This window comes from Gallinula chloropus (genome assembly GCF_964237585.1).
Source record: "Gallinula chloropus genome assembly, chromosome: 2".
NCBI classification, from domain to species: domain Eukaryota; kingdom Metazoa; phylum Chordata; class Aves; order Gruiformes; family Rallidae; genus Gallinula; species Gallinula chloropus.
The window spans coordinates 93,650,689-93,666,522 of NC_140086.1; the positions used below are offsets into that span (position 1 = coordinate 93,650,689).

General features: G+C 47.6%; 1 protein-coding gene across 1 annotated transcript; it reads left to right on the forward strand.

Annotated features, from left to right (window-relative positions):
• Positions 1 to 7,781: 7,781 nt before the first annotated feature.
• Positions 7,782 to 12,126, forward strand: LOC311188973 (transmembrane protein 14C-like). The gene is made up of 4 exons (XM_084260554.1): positions 7,782 to 7,928; positions 8,418 to 8,519; positions 10,996 to 11,080; positions 11,310 to 12,126. The coding sequence occupies exons 1-4, from the start codon at positions 7,853 to 7,855 to the stop codon at positions 11,365 to 11,367; spliced, it is 321 nt and encodes a 106-aa protein (XP_084116680.1). The 5' UTR covers positions 7,782 to 7,852; the 3' UTR covers positions 11,368 to 12,126.
• The last annotated feature ends 3,708 nt before the right edge of the window (positions 12,127 to 15,834 follow it).

Here is a 15,834-nt window from a genome sequence, read left to right on the forward strand (position 1 = left end):
CTAGCTGACCCCTGGTCTACAACATCAATGAAAGAAGTCAAGAGAACATCAGCAGCAATTTTAACCTCTGCTGTGCCAGAAACATAAACTCACGAGACAGGTTTCTTTAGGATGTTCTGTAGATGCAGCTCTGGTCCACTTGCCTCACGCTGCCTGCAAACCTCTCCTTCCACTTAACACCCGAAGGTCAAAACAGGAGAGATCCAGAAGAGATGCCAGGGCATAGCTCCTCTTGCAGCTGGAGGGGCTTTGCACTTTTGCCATTTTTCATGGACTGTTTTCCAGCCCCAGCTTTTGTCCTGCTACACTGTCATTGCTACTTCTTTCTATAATAATATGAAGAGATCGTGTGTCCCTGGCACTTCTCATGTCTAAAAGACAAGTGTATACATTTGGTAAGCAGAAAGGCAGTGAGTCCCAGTAAGCAAGATCTTAAAAGAGGGAACACAGCTGCTGGCTACACATACAGATACCCTTTTGTCAAAGACACTGATATTTCCTGCAGAAAACTAGCAGAAGAGTACTGGAAATGGGAGAAAGACACTGCACTTCCCAGATCTTACCTGTTCTTTAAGTATCTGTTGGGATAAGGTTTGTAAGAGAAAACAGGATCTTTTAATAGATCAACGTGTGTCATTAGAAAAATCGGGTAGGTTTTGAGGGTCAGATGCCTTTCTCCATGCGTGAAAAATGGGGCCTGCATACTTGTCTTACTTGACCAACTAAAAGAACTGGGGAAAAAAAACCCTAAACCCTCTCTACATGCAAATTTTGGCCCACCACTGTGCTTAGACCATCACGTGCAAGGACACAAAGGAAGAGATGGAAAGCGGGGAAAGAAGTAGCACGATAAGTATTCTCAGGGCTGGAAGAGCAGGAGCTGAACCCTGGCAGTAACTTGGTAACTGTGCATCAGGTTTGAAATGGCATAAGCCTTCTTCCCGAGTTTCCTTTGTTTCATCTTAATATGATGGTTAATGCACGTATGTAACCCTGGGGTTGGTTTCATCGCAGCCCTATTTTCACTCCCGGGTAACAGCCACTAGAGGGAGACCATCTAATATCTTGATTTGGTTTTTCCCTTCCAAGCCTGCAGAACCTTTCAAAACACACAGTAGCTCGGCAGACTAGGCAATAAAAAAAAAAAATTAAAAAATCAATGCTTGGGAATATTTTAGTATGGCAAACAGAAGGTGCAGCTTACAGGTCTGTGCTGTCCTGTCCTAAAAAACAAAGCAAGGAACTAAAAGAGAATGACAGAATCACGGAATGACTAGGTTGGAAAAGACCTTTGCGTCCAACCATACCCATCCTCTACTAGACCATATCCCTGAGGACCTCATCTACCCATCTTTTAAACAAATGCATGAATACAACTATGAATGCTTCTTCCTGTAGCTATGATGGTTGTATTTACACAGCATTTTAACAGCTCCATGGAGTGACCTGGTCAGCAGTGTGGTGTGCCTGAATATAAGGAGAGTACGTGCTACTCTCCCATCTCTCTTCTGAACAAGTGAAGACGGCTCAAAGAGTACCTGCCAAATAACAGCAGCTTAACATCAACTTTATGAAATCATTGCTAATTTTAGGGTGTTTCAGCAAACTGGATTGCAACTTGCAGCAGTTCAAAAATGACGGTGCATCATATTCAGATGTCCTGAAGCATGGCTGGTACCCACCAGGGAAGGGTCTGAACAGGCAGCATCTGCTTCAGTCAGCTTACTCTGCATTTAGAGCTGCCAATGCCTAATAATGCAGATCCCTGCAGGAAGGCACCGAGAGTTATCTCCACATCAGACTTCTGTGAAATCCCACTCAGGTTTTTTTGGGAAGGAATGAGAAGAGGGCTTTGCCCACTTGCTGCTGTGGTGGTAGCTGAAGAAAGAAGTACATCAGAGACATTCTTTTAAAGAAGGAGTTTTCGGTGTCCAACTTGAGAGGTCTTGAACCAGCTTCCTGCCCTCCCTTTTGTTTTATCAAGCTGAATATTCCCCAGTGTGAAACGTCGCAAATAAATTAAAGGAATTCTCACAATTTTACATGAATATTTAAAGTAGCCTGGAGTACAAACAAGATTGCATTGCATTGCTCACTCTGCAGGCAATGCATTTGCATGTGGGACTCAACATTTTCTTCCCAAGCTTTCCTCTTCCTAGGACACACTATGTCTTCAGGTCCAGCAGGCATCGGAAGGTGCTCGTTTTCCACCACGCAGCGCAACACCGTGAAGTCAATAGATGAGCTGAGGCACTAGTTAGCTCCCAGGGTCTGACCCAAGCCCGCAGACAAGGCTGTGGAACAGGCTGAGCTGGTGCAGTCAGTGCTTGGCGTGGGGCAATAAGCAGAGCTGCCACTGATGGAGGGAGACCCCAAGACCACGCATTTCCCAGAGCCAGCTGACATCAGCAGGAGCTGCCGCGTTGGGCTTACACGCCGTGCGTGGCTGCAGGCCCGCTGCTCCCTACTGCCAGTAGCTCGCTGCGCTAGGGCCCAGCTAAGGAGGCTGTGGTGCTGCAAACGCCAGCTTAAACCAGGTCCTGGTTCCCAGACCTCCTGCTCCTGCTCCTGCCAGGTTTGCCCATGCCCCAGCTCTATCAGTTCCCCAGATCCCAACCAAGAGGCCTAGCAGTGCCTGTGCCAGCCCAAAAGAAGAGGTGACAGAGATGATCCCAGGACACAGAGCCAGGCAGCTGCTCAAATTGAGTCTAGTGACAAAAAAGAAGGAAAATTTTAAAAAACCCAAAAAGCAGGGAGATGAAACAGAGCGATTACCAAGGTGTCCTTTTAGCTTCGCTTGAGGCCAGACAGCGACACAGTTGTACTCATGTTTACAGTTTTACCACTACTATTAGGCCTCACCTTAGAGATCATATGGGTCCACCTAATATGGGTGCAATATTGTATCTCCTCCTAAACAAATAACAAACGGTATAAAAGAAAGGAGAAGTGACACTGAAGTTGCAGAACAGAGCAAAAGCCAAGCACAGTTTAACAGGCTTGTGGTCTGGCTTTGTTTGCTCCCTGGCAGTATCCCGCTCCTCTGTTCAAGTACTGCCTTGACCTTGTCTTTGTCTCACTTAATTTGTGGACACTATGGTTAGCACAAACCCATCATTTTGGCACCCACAGCAGCAAGACTGAAACTTCCATGCACACCTCTGTATCATTACATAGCCACAGGAGGCATGAAACTAAAGTAGCTGGCAGGACTGTCTTCTGGCTGGCTTCTGAGTCTGTTGCTGGCTTCTAATACAGATAAAGCAGCCAAGAGTTTGATAGACCTGACTTGTGAAGTCAGCAGTGACACCAGCAACATCAAACAAGAGATGAAGTAGAAGCTGCCAGGGCTGCAGTTCCTCCACTGTCATAGAGAGCAGTGCTAAGATCTGCCCACTAGCATACACAGATTCAGAGGTTAAGCCACAGCATTATGTTGTGATGTCATAGAATCCTAGAATATATAAGGTTGGAAGGAACCTTTAAAGGCCATCTAGTCCAACACCCCCCCCACCCCCCCCCACCCCCCCCGCAGTAAGCAGAGACATCTTCATTAGATCAGGTTGCTCAGAGCCCCATCAAGCCTGACCTTGAATGCCTCCAGGCATGGGGCCTCCACCACCTCTCTGGACAACTTGTTCCAGTGATCCACCACTCCCATAGTGAAAAATTATTCCATAATAACCAAACTAAATCTCCCCTTTTCTAGTTTAAAACCATTACCCCTCATCCTATCGCTACATGCCCTCATGGACAGGTCCACAGCTTCCACCAGGAGACATCCTGTTAACACAGAAGTATCTAATGAATACAACATAGAATCATATAATCATAAAATGTATTGGGTTGGAAGGGACTTTTAAAGGTCCTCTAGTCCAAAACAGCACTTAGAAAAAGTTTAACTGCACCTGAGACGTGTTTTTGCTGACCCTTTGAAAAGCCATTCTTAATGGATTTGACCAAAGATGCATTTTCATCACTCCATACTCACAGTGCTACCCACGCTATAGCTACAGTTTCACTTGCCATTTCCTTCATCTCCCCAAGAAACAGCTCAGGATGGTTCAGATCTCTGCTGACTCCATTCAAGGATCAGTCTTTGCCTACCACATCTTGCTGGCTCATGGCTGGTGACTGCCAGCAGAAATCTTAAGTTGTCTTATAGTGGTTTGCTATGTGAGCGTGAATGTCATTTTTGGGAGGGGCACCTGAAGAGGCTAGAAATAGGCACTAGAAATAGGGACAGAAATAAGCAGAACAAGGGCTACCTGATCTGATTAGTTTTGTCAAACCACAAGCAAAGGTCCTGCTTTAAATCAAGGGGCACAGCCTCGTTTGGATCAGCAAGCCATTGCAGTCATTATTGCTATATTGGCCAGATGCCTCAAGCTCCACTGCAAGCCCCAAGTGCCCGAAGCACAAATACTTGCAGCCCATCTAATGGCACAGAAATGTGAATCGAGTTCTCCCCACGACAGCCAGCAACCTTCAGCAGGTGTGATCTGCAGCTTTAGTCATCTTGTAGCCACTCTTAAGGGCTGAGGGGAGGTCTTCGGAGGATGATGGAGTGGGGCACAGAGAACTTTGGGAAGGGAAGGAACACCAAAAATATAGAGAAAACCTCAGGACAATAGTGGGGAAGAGTAGGAGAAGGAAAACAATGTAGGGAAAAGAAAAACTCTGCACCTGAGAGAATGAGGTGAGAATGTGAAGAGCTGGTAAATTAAATAAGATAAAAAATAATGTTTCTGTGTCATGCATTAGGTGTCAGCTTTCTTTTCCAGGTAACCTGGGCCAGACTGGTGGTTTGTTAAGGAACTCGTAAGACCGCAATAACTGGCCCTTTCTGGTTTAATTTGTTTAGTGGAAACCTGACAACTGCATGGCCTTCCTTTTAGATGAAATGTGTTTGTGCTGGTCCCTTAACCATCCACATAGAAGAGAACAAAGGTGCAGCCTGTGGAAGCAAACGTGGAGGAGAGTTTGTTGCCTTGCAAAAGGAATAGGTCTGATCATAGTTTGCAGTGTGAAAGCTTCAGATCGTCCTCTTTTTTTTTTTTTGTTTCTTTTACAAATATATTCAGGTCCAAGCATAGCCATGAGAAGTGCAGCTGGGGGCAGGGGCGGGGCAGGGTGGGAAAGTCCACAAAACAGAAATTATGATCGACAGGTCATCTGTGTTATCCTACAGGCAGGCTTTGAAATTTGCCAAGTTTGATAAACCTTTGGATACACATTAATGAACAAGCCCTACCAGGGGTCAGAAGGTAATTTGGTTCTTGTCTGGTGGACCTCACGATACCATCACAAGCACGAACCTCAGTTCTCAAAGCATGTCTGGGAAGGAAGAAGGCAGAGATCAGCTGGGAAGCTTCCACCAATCTCATTGAGATTGTGTCACACAGAATCATGGTCCTCTGACATTGGAATAGACCTCTGGAAACCACCAAGTCATATAATCAGAGTCACAGAATACTTAAAGTTGGAAAAGACCTTTAAAATCATAGAGTCCAGCCTTTAACCTAGCACTGCCAAGTCGACCACTAAACCATGTGCCTAAATGCCACATTTACACATGTCTTAAAGCCCTCCAAGGATGGCAACTCTACCACTTCCCCGGGCATCCTGGTCCAATGATTGACTATCCCCTTTTCATGAAGAAATTTTTACTAACATCCAACCCAAACCTACTCCTCTTGACCTATTGCCTTTTACTTGGCATAAGAGACCAACACCCGCCTGGTTACAACCTTTCAGGTAGCTGTAGAGAGACATAAGGTTTCCCCTCAGACTCCTTTTCTCCAGGCTAAACAATCCCAGCTCCCTCAGCTGCTCCTCATAAGACTTGCTCTCTGCACCCTTCACCAGCTTTGTTGCCCTTCTTTGGACACTCTCCAGCACCTCAATGTCCTTTTTTATAGTGAGGGTCCCAAAAATGAGCACAGTACTTGAGGAGTGGCCTCACCAGTGCAGAGTACAGGGGTACAATATCTTCCCTAGTCCTGCTGGACACACTTTCCAATACAAGCCAGGATACTGTTTGCCTTCTTGGCCACCTGGGAATCCAACACCCTTTCTCAAAGCAAGGTCAACTTGCTCAGGGCTGTGTCCACTTGGGTGTTGAATGTCTCCACGAATGAAGACTTCACAGCCTGTCTGAGTACACCTTCCAGTGTCTGGCCACCTTTATAATGAAAATTATTTTGTTTATATTTAAATTTAATTTCCTATATTTCAACTTTGGCACATTGTCCTATCACTGAGACAACTCCATCTGCTTTACTCTTCCCCATTGGATATTTATATGCATCAATAAGATGCACCTGAGCCTCTTCACCCAGTCCCAGCACTCTCAGCCACTTCTTGTATGAAAGATGTTCTTAATCATCTTCCCAGCCCTTTGCTGAAACTGCTTCAGGAAGTCCATGTCTGCCTTGCACTGTTGAGCCTAGAACTGGACCCAGCACCCCAGCCATGTCTTACCACAGAGCAGAGAGGAAGGATGACCTCTGTCAACTGTCTAATGCATCCCAGGGTGCCAACTACCTTCTTTGATGCAATGGTATGTTGCCACCTCATAGGCAACTTCTTGTGACACTCTGGGATGCCCAAGGACTTTCCTGCAAAGCTGCTCTCCACCCAACCAGCCTCTGGACTGGGGCACCAGACTGGGAGAGCTGCAATCTCCCTCGGGAGCTGGGATTGCACCCAGTGCAGTGCCGGGGTGGCTGTTCCACATAGTGCAGGAAATTGTACCCTGTAGCATATCAGTATTGTCGATGAGCACGTGCACACTGTGTTCAGCAGTTTTTGGGGAATCCAGTTGCCTTCTTTTGACATATGTATTTGGCTTACATGGCAAGGTTGTGGTGCAGGGGGCTCCAGGGGTGGTTTCTGTGAGAAGACACCCGGAGCCACCCTCATGCTGGGCAGAGCCAGCTCCACAGCTGGCCAAAACCAAGGCCATCAGAGATGCTGGTAGCACCGCTGGGATAATGTATTTAATAAAGGGTAAAACCACCACGTGACAGCAGTGGTGAGAGAGAAGTGAGAAGGTGTGAGAGGAATGACCCTGCAGACACCCAGGCCAGTGAAGAAGGAGGGCAAAGAGCTGATCCAGGCACGGGAGCAGATTCTCCTGCGGCCCCTGGAGAAGACCATGGCGAGGCAGGCTGTCCCCCTGCAGCCCGTGGAAGTTGATGGAACAGATATCCACCTGCAGCCCGTGGAAGACCCCATGCTGGAACAGGTGCTTGCCCTGAAGGAAACTGCAGGCGATGAAATAGAGCCCATGCCGGGAGCAGGTTTGCTGGTGGGGCTTGTGAGCCCATGGGGGACCCAGGCTGGAGCAGCCTGTTCCTGAAGGACTGCACCCCGTGGAAGGAAGCCACGCTGGGGCAGTTGGTGAAGGTCTCCTGTGGGATAGACCCTGTGCTGGAGCAATGGAAGTGTATGAGGCAGACTGGCAGCAACCCTATTTCCCACCCGCCGGGGGGGGGCCGCAGTGCTGCTGGGCTTAGAAAGCAGGGGAGGAGGTGGCTTTATCTTCCTTTATTTCTGACTTTCCTACTGCGTTACTCATTGGCAATACGTTAAATACGTTTTGCCCCTCTCGGTAACCGGTGGCTCAAGCCCCACAGCCCCGGGGGACCGCAGGGCCGCGCTGCAGCCCCGCGCAGCCAGCCAGCCCCGCAGGCACCGCCCCCGCCCGTCCCCCTCGGGCCCGGCCTCCCCCGGGTGTCCGTCACGGCCGGCGGGAGGGACCTCCGGGGGAGGCGGTGCCGCCGCGGGGAGGGCGGCCCAAGGTCGGAGCGGGAGGCGGTGGCGGGGCGAGGCTGGGGGCTGCCCGCAGATGGAGTACGACTGGCTGGGCTTCGGCTACGCGGCGCTGGTGGCGGCGGGCGGCGTCGTCGGCTACGCTAAAGCAGGTAGGTGCTGGTCGGGGGGCGTCCCGGCCCTGCCGTACCCTGCCCGCAGGCAGCGCTCCGCTTCCAGCCCCCGCCCTCGTCCCCGTCCCGCCGGCGGCTGGCCGAGCACTCGGGAGGGAGGAGGGAGGGCGGGGGTGCGGGCCGCGTCTCTGCCGGCCCGACCTCCGGGGCCTAAATCCCAGCCAGGGAGCTGGCGGGGTGCCCCGTCGGCCCTCCGAGCGCCCCGTGGGAGGCTGCCGCCTCAGCAGGGTCCCGGTCCGCTCCTGGATGTGATCCCGGGGAACCGTGCCCAGCCCTAGTTGTGTGGAAGCGGTGCTCGGCTGAGCTCTGGAAAGTTATCTTGCTGATTACCACTCCCGCTCGGGTATCGCTTGTGGATGTTTTTGGGGGGTTTTAAGAAGCGGAAAGTGGTGAGTGCCTTTGCTGGGTTTGCAGGCTGGCTTTACGCGGCTTCTTTCCCTCACTGCGTTGTCTTTCGTCCTATTCAAGGCAGCGTCCCTTCTCTAGCCGCGGGTCTCCTCTTCGGTGGCTTAGCGGGACTTGGCGCGTACCAGCAGTCCAAAGACCCGAAGAATGTGTGGCTTTCCCTCGGTGAGTTTGCTCTGCTCCCACGTCCCAAGCACCGCCGGTAGCTGTGGGGACAGTGACCCCCTCCCTAGGGGTGCTTCAGCCGATCTGTGCCCTTTTATTCACACAAATGGTGTAAGCGGTGACAGGAGCTCCTGCCCCTGCCAGGAGGTGTTTGTGTAAGAGCCTGGTACCTGGTTCCTGTCGGTTGCCCTTTTGGAAACCAAGAGTTGGTGATTAATACCTGTCTCAAATACCCACCTGCTCTGCCAGGTGAGGTACCCTGTGAAAGCAGCAGAGGTACAGGAAGCATCTGTGTTTGGTTGTGAAGCAGCATTTTTAGCCCGTGGTCACGGAATAGGGATTTTAGCTGTAGTGAAGGCACTGTGACAGGCAGGACACGGCTTTGCACAAGCAGCTCGGAAGAAGAGCTGTGTGGGTTTCGATGCATCACACGCTGTGGAAGAAACTGCCTGAAGTATATAAAAGAGAGGAGGGGATGATCTGTTCTCCTTGCGTAATGTGCTGAAAGGCTTTACAGAGCCCCTAGTAGATCATAGAATGATACAATGCTTTGGGTTGGAAGGGACCTCAAAGATTACCTAGTTCCAACCCCCCTGCCATGGGCAGGGACACCCTCACTAGACCAGGTTGCCCAAAGCCCCATCTAACCTGTTCCTAAATGTCTCCAGAGATGGGGCTTCCACAGCCTCGCTGGCAACCTGTTCCAGCGCTTCACCACCCTCATAGTAACGAATTTCTTCCTAACGTCTAACCTAAACCTACCCTTCTTCAGCTTGAAGCCATTGCCCCTTGTCCTGTCACTACAGTCCCTGGTGAACTGTCCCTCTCCCACTTTCCTGGAAGACCCCTTTAAGTATAGGTAGGCCGCAATTAGGTCATACTGCAGAGGACCAAACTGCTTTGTCAGTAAGGAAAGAAATGTAAAACACAGCTCAGCAAGAAGCAAAGTTTCCTCTTGTGAATCTTCTCTCCCGCTCTGGCACGCTGTGGGAGTGGCTGTGCATCTCTGCAAAAGTTTTTAGGCAGTGTCACGACAGAAGGGTTAGTAGTTTCCTGACGTGGTGTGAGTAGTGCTTTCAAGTGGACCCCTTTGAAAGCACTGGCGTGTCTCAGCCTAGTACAACTTTTTACTCATCCATTCCTTCTCAGCCCTGCTGCCATGTGCAGCTGTGGCTCCTGCTGAGCTTTAGGTTGATCAGAGTACATCAAGGGTAGGAAAACAGAAAAAGATCCTTGATGGAATATTTTTAGAATAACTTTTGCCCTGTGTGATGCAAACAAACTTGAAGCTTTGGAGAAAGGTGTACCACAAGCCCACCTGACTTTCTTCAGCGGAACAATGGCCCTGTAACTTTTATGTGAATATTGATGGGATTTTTTTTCCCCCCCAGACTTAGAGATGAAGTAGTTTGGAGTAATGTTTAAAATGCTAGTTGTTCTCTCAGTTTGATCCCTTAGATGGCTTTCTGTTTGCTAATTCATATATTCAGGTGGGGCGATTTTATTTCTGGCTGTAATATTTAGTGCCACCTTCCAGTTCAGAGCATCACAGAGACATGGGAACTGTAAGACCATTCGCCTCGCGCATGGTGAACTTTGTCCCAGCTTTCTGGCAGTTTTGAGCCTTTCTGTATTGAAGGAAACAATATTCTGCAAATAAGGAGAAACTGAGGGAGAGTTGGTGATCTGCCCAGAGGGTTGGAGGTTGTGGGCTATTAGACAGTGGTCTGGATCCTGATGAGATCTATTTGCTTCTGATGATCAGTGGAGTGTGCTTACCAAAGCTGCTGAGAAGCTCCCAACAGCTCCGCCGTGTAACTGTACTCGGCATTGGTGAAGCTGCACCTTGAGTACTGTGTCCAGTTCTGGGCTCCTCACCATAAGGACATCAAGGCCCTCGAGTGAGTCCAGAGAAGGGCAACCAGGCTGGTGAAGGGGCTGGAGGGCAAATCATACGAGTAGCGGCTGAGGGAGCTGGGGATGTTTAGCCTGGAGGAGGCTGAAAGGAGGTTGTAGAGAGGTGGGTGATGGTCTCTTCAGCCAGGTGACAGGAGATAGGGAAGGGGAAATGGCACAAAGCTGCACCAGGGCAGGGTCAGATTAGATGTCAGAAAAATTTTTTTCCCTGAGTCATCAGGGCCTGGACCAGGCTGCCCAGGGAGGGGGTTGAGTCACCAACCCTGGATGTGTTTAAAAAAAAAGTGTAGATTGGGTACTTAGTGATATGGTTTAGCATATCACAATAGGTATGGTTGGACTCAATGATCTTCGAGGTCTTTTCCAAACTTGTGATTCTGATTCTGTGATTCTGTAACAAAAAGAAGTTAAATGTTTGCCTGTGCTTCACTGCTGGGAAGAGGAAGGCATTCCTGTCTGTAGGCACAGACCTGTCTGGCACTGCTAAATGCCCAAGGGTGGCAGTACTTGTGCTGGTGTTTCCATTTCAAACAGTTCTGACCCGGCTTCTCTTCAACAGTGGCGTCTGGGACCTTGTCCGCTGTTATGGGAATGAGATTTTACAACTCAAAAAAAGCAATGCCCGGGATCATTGCTGGTGCCAGGTAACCTGTGCCTGTCTTTTGTTTTGTGCTTTCCAATAGGCATTTAATTTAACTTTGTTGTGGATTATATTGTTTTAAAAACATTGTGTGAAGAATTCTGTGAGAAACAAAATCTTACGGTGGAGTTCAGCTAAATGACGTCATGTCAATGTTTTCTTCCTTGTTCTTTGTGGGATTTCTGCCTCTCCCCCCCCCTTTAATTTTTTCAAATAACTCTTCTGTTCAACAGTTTACTGATGGTTGGACGGCTTGGAATGCAGATTATGGAAAAGCCTCTTAAGCCTTAAGCCTGGATTGAGTCACTTGAAGATTTGAGATGGAGAAGCCTGAGGATGCAACTGCCTAAGCGCGCTACACGGAAGCGGAAAGGACACTGGTGTCTCTGCATTGTGTTTTCCATATCCTAACGCACGTGGGTTGTGTATTTAAAGGACTGACATGGAGAGCCCTTGTTACGTCTTCCAAAATGGTATCTGTCTTAGCACTTTCTGCACTGTGAGGCAAGAAAGTAAAAGCATTAGTTTAGCTTCTGGTCCTGCAACCTTCTGTGGGCAAAGGCTTCTCAGAGGTTGCACACAGACAGTTGCAGGATAGAGCGTAACTGTACATCTGGCCTTGTCCTTCTAAAATCATGTGTACCTCTAAAACAAGGGGAGAGGAGTTGCCAATTCATCACCAGTAATTAATATAACAAACCTGCTTATTATGTTACCTCTCCCTTCTTGCTTCCCTGCCAGTTTGTCCAGCCAGGATGCTTGTCAGCCAGGGACTTTGTTCTCCCAGCGCTGACTGTGCATTAGGCCCTGGTCGCACGAAACGCAACCGCGGAGTGGTCTGTCGAGGTTCTGCTGCAGTGCAAACCTGTTACTCGCCATTACCTGTAAGAAAAAGTGCCCAGCTACATGTCATTCATTTTACTTTTACAGATGGTTATTCATAAATCAAAACCAGGCTTTATTAGGTAACGCTGAATTGTAGGCATCGCTCTCGCGTTTCATGAGAATTAAAATGTTATTCTGAATAAACCAACAAATTATTATTACAAACTTGTGTGTTCTACACAACTATTACTTTTTTAAATTTAATTGTTCACCTGAGTGGATTGAGTTTGATGCCTTTTCCGCAGGGTTTCTATCTTGATATGTTTGAAAACATGAATTGTATGAATAATCTCCATTCCACTCCCTGGGACTAGTGACTTGTAAAGGTAAAAGCCCCGTTTCTGTCAGGAGGTGTGAAGAACAAAAGCATGCTGGCCACAGATTCAGACAAGCTTATACTAGAGTGTTTTATTTCTTTCTGAGAGGAATTACCTATTTTACATTTGAAAAATGCTCTATGAACATTTATTTAAAGACTGAAGGGCTCCGTTGATCAGTCTTTGTCCCCTGTTAATTACCTTGATGCCTGAAATAATTCTAAATATAAACCTGCTATACAGAAATAGTCATGGGAGCCACACATGGATGGGAACATGTCTCGTTTCTGGTCTCATTTAACTCATGTTCCTTTCTGCATGGATCCTGAGCTTCAATTTCTTCGTTGGTGGCTGGTACTGGGAGAGATGGAAGCAGTGGGATTGATCTGTTAGAGCAGTGAGACTCTGGAGCTGCTTAGAGTTCTCTAAATATCAGGCTAGTACCTTCGCAGGGGGCTGACATCTTGCAGTCTTCCTTTTTCCTTCCTTGTCACAGCAAAGTGACCCAGCACTGCCTGAGCGGGAGGCACAGAGCTTGTTGGGCTCTGCCAGCAGGGGGGTGGCGTGCCAGGGGAGTTGCAGCGATGAGGCACGGCCGAGGTCAAGCCGGGGTGCCAGGTCAGGCAGGTCGGGTTCCAGATCAGCAGGGACATGGCCAGGCACAGGTGCAGCTGCAGCGTGGCTCCGGCAGCCTGCTCCCAGGTCACACAGCCTGGGTTGGAGCTGGCTGGAGCAGAGGCAGGGAGGTAGGTGCCTGGTCTCAGGCTGTGGACCCAGCATTGGCAGGCAGGTGACTGAATGTCTCTGCTCTTGCTCGAAAAATGTCAGTAAGCCAGACATTTGCATTTAAGACACGTCTCTTTAAATTACGGTACCGACTATTTGCCTCTTCACATCACTTTTGAAGTGGTTCCCTGCTGTGGAAGTGGGATGCAAACATAAGGTGGGAATCACAGAATCACAGAATCTTAGGGGTTGGAAGGGACCTCAAGAGATCATCGGGTCCAACCCCCCTGCCAAAGCAGGCTCCCTATCTCATATTACACAGATAGGCATCCAGACGAGACTTGAATATCTCCAGAGAAGGAGACTCAACCACCTCCCTGGGCAGCCTATTCCACTGCTCCGTCACCCTCACTGTGAAAAAGTTCTTCCGCATGTTGGTGCGGAACTTCCGCATGTTGGTGCGGGAGAGGGACTGTTCACCAGGATAGGATAAGGGGCAATGGCTTCAAGCTGAAAGAGGGCAGGTTTAGATTACACATTAGGAAGAAATTCTTCCCTGTGAGGCCCTGGCACAGGCTTCCCAGAGAGGTTGTGGCTGCCCCCTCCCTGGCAGTGTCCAAGGCCAGGTTGGATGAGGCTTTGGGCAGCCTGGTCTAGTGGAGGGTGTCCTTGCCTGTGGCAGGGGGTTGGATCTAGATATCTTTGAGGTCCTTTCCAATGCATTCTATGGTAAATGCATCTACTGTAATACAGCAGCCAGAGCCAGCAGTTTTCTCATTGCATAATGCTGGTCTCAAATCAGGTAACTTGTGAATTTGGGCTTCAACTGTCCTTTAATGGAATAAAGACAATAGAAAGCAGGGCATCGGACTGATACGCTTCTAAACTTAGACCAAAGTGTTAAACTTTGCTGCTGCTTCATGAGCTGTAGAAAGCAGTAACTTGCATCAAGAGCTGCAACTCATTACCCCTTCTTGTGTTCAGGAGAAAGGAGAGCAATCCAGATAAAGGAAGGAGAGAAAAGCTGGAGCCTTACACACTTCTTACCTCCTCGGAACGTTATCAGTATATACTAAATTTCTTGAGCACTGGAATAGCAGTTCTGTACTAACAGTTCCCTGCGTATCAGTGAATCGAGTTTTTCTTGCTGTTTACAAGAAGAATTTCTTAACATTTTTCATGCTTTGATTATGGACAAGTAAAAGCTGTTATGGTTATGTCAAAGCACTTTCAATGCTCATTAGCATATGGTAAGGACAGGATGTTTCTTCTAGCTACATTTTATGCCATAAATAGGTACTATTTATTTTTCTGCTCTAGGTGACTTACAAACATGTGAGCTATGGACACAGTAATAGTACATTTCCGGAGCAGAGCCTGATTTTAACTAAGTTATTACGACTAGTTAACTAAGGCTGTTATAATAAATATAAGCATATTGTACTAGGGATGAGTGATTAATTTATCTCTTTTAAAAAACAATTATTTATAATTGTGCATTTATGCCTGCGGTAGAAAGCCTGAGATTATCCTTTATTGCCACAGTCAGTTACATGCATATTCTACCACTAAATTCAGATGCATTTAAATAGCATAGGGACATCTGTTGGTACGAAGACAATGACAGATACTTAAGCTTAGACCAATGGCAACTGGATTAAGGTCTCCAGTGCACTACTAACCAGATATCTCTATCCCTTTGTTGCTCTCCCAGTAGTAAGGTGGCATTTTGTTTAGGTGTAAGTTTCATAACAAAACACTTGATTTCTTGGTACCAGTCTTTCAGATTAAACCAGCTTTCAGTAAGTTAACAAAACCCGTATGTTGTGGCACAGGAGGTCAACAACAGGAATTTAAACTTTTATATGCAGTTATAAAAGCCATACAAATACATTTCTCTTTTACAGTGCTTAAAGTGATCATTAACAGCTTTACATCTGTAAAGAACATACTCATTTCGCACTTTAAAATGGCAGGTTTAATGCAACTGCTAAGTCTAAAACATCTATTCTAAATGCAGCTGTTAACAGAAGCAGCCTACACTGACATCCTAAGAACAACTTATTGTACATTGCAAGGTCCTTTGCAGAGTATTGCTATAAAAACTTAAACCAGAAGCCAGGGGAAGTACTAAATGAGCATATAAACAGTGAGGTATTGCATTGTTAAAGTTGGTCTGTGTTTTCAGATACCTAAGTTGGCCTTGAAGATATAAACCAGAAAGCCTGGTATCCTCCCTCAAGTAGCTTATTCAACTTCTGTAGTTTAGTTTGGTCGCCCAATAAAAACATGCAGAAACAGGAGTCTGCTGATAATTTATGCCTTTTTGGCTTTCACCCTTAAAGTGACTGACAGATTGCAGTGATTTAGGGTCCTGAAAACATCACTGTGACAGATATCAATCTCCACAGATCTTTGACCAAAAATGGTCATAAGTTAATAATTAAACAGTAGAATCTAATTTTCAGACTTCACTACCGCTTGGCAAGGTAAGATTCAGGATCTGTTCAGCTATTTTCCAGTATTGCTGTATCATTCTAGAGCCACATATGGACCAAGTTTTTAGACCCTCCTTGTGCAGTAGTTATCAGTGGATCACTTATGTCCTACCGCAAGGAGTTCAGTTCTCATTGCTGTTGTGAATATTTGCATATCACAGACCCTAAGTAGTAACTCTTTAGATACCAGTGAGCTCTGAAACCTTTGTATGAGAGTGTGGTGGTCTTCACCAACACAGCCTGTGCTTTCACTCCCATCTTTCTAATTAGAAATCAGCCTAATACCTGAAAGCCTGGTGCTGCTCTGTTTTAGCCCTGCTGCTAGCTGCTTG

What these genes read in the sequence shown, in the direction of transcription:
- LOC311188973 (XM_084260554.1), top strand. Translation starts at nt 7,853, where the DNA reads ATGGAGTACGACTGGCTGGGCTTCGGCTACGCGGCGCTGGTGGCGGCG. An exon ending in CGTCGGCTACGCTAAAGCAG is followed by an intron (nt 7,929 to 8,417) that starts GTAGGTGCTGGT and finishes GTCCTATTCAAG; the next exon opens with GCAGCGTCCCTTCTCTAGCC. An exon ending in GAATGTGTGGCTTTCCCTCG is followed by an intron (nt 8,520 to 10,995) that starts GTGAGTTTGCTC and finishes TCTCTTCAACAG; the next exon opens with TGGCGTCTGGGACCTTGTCC.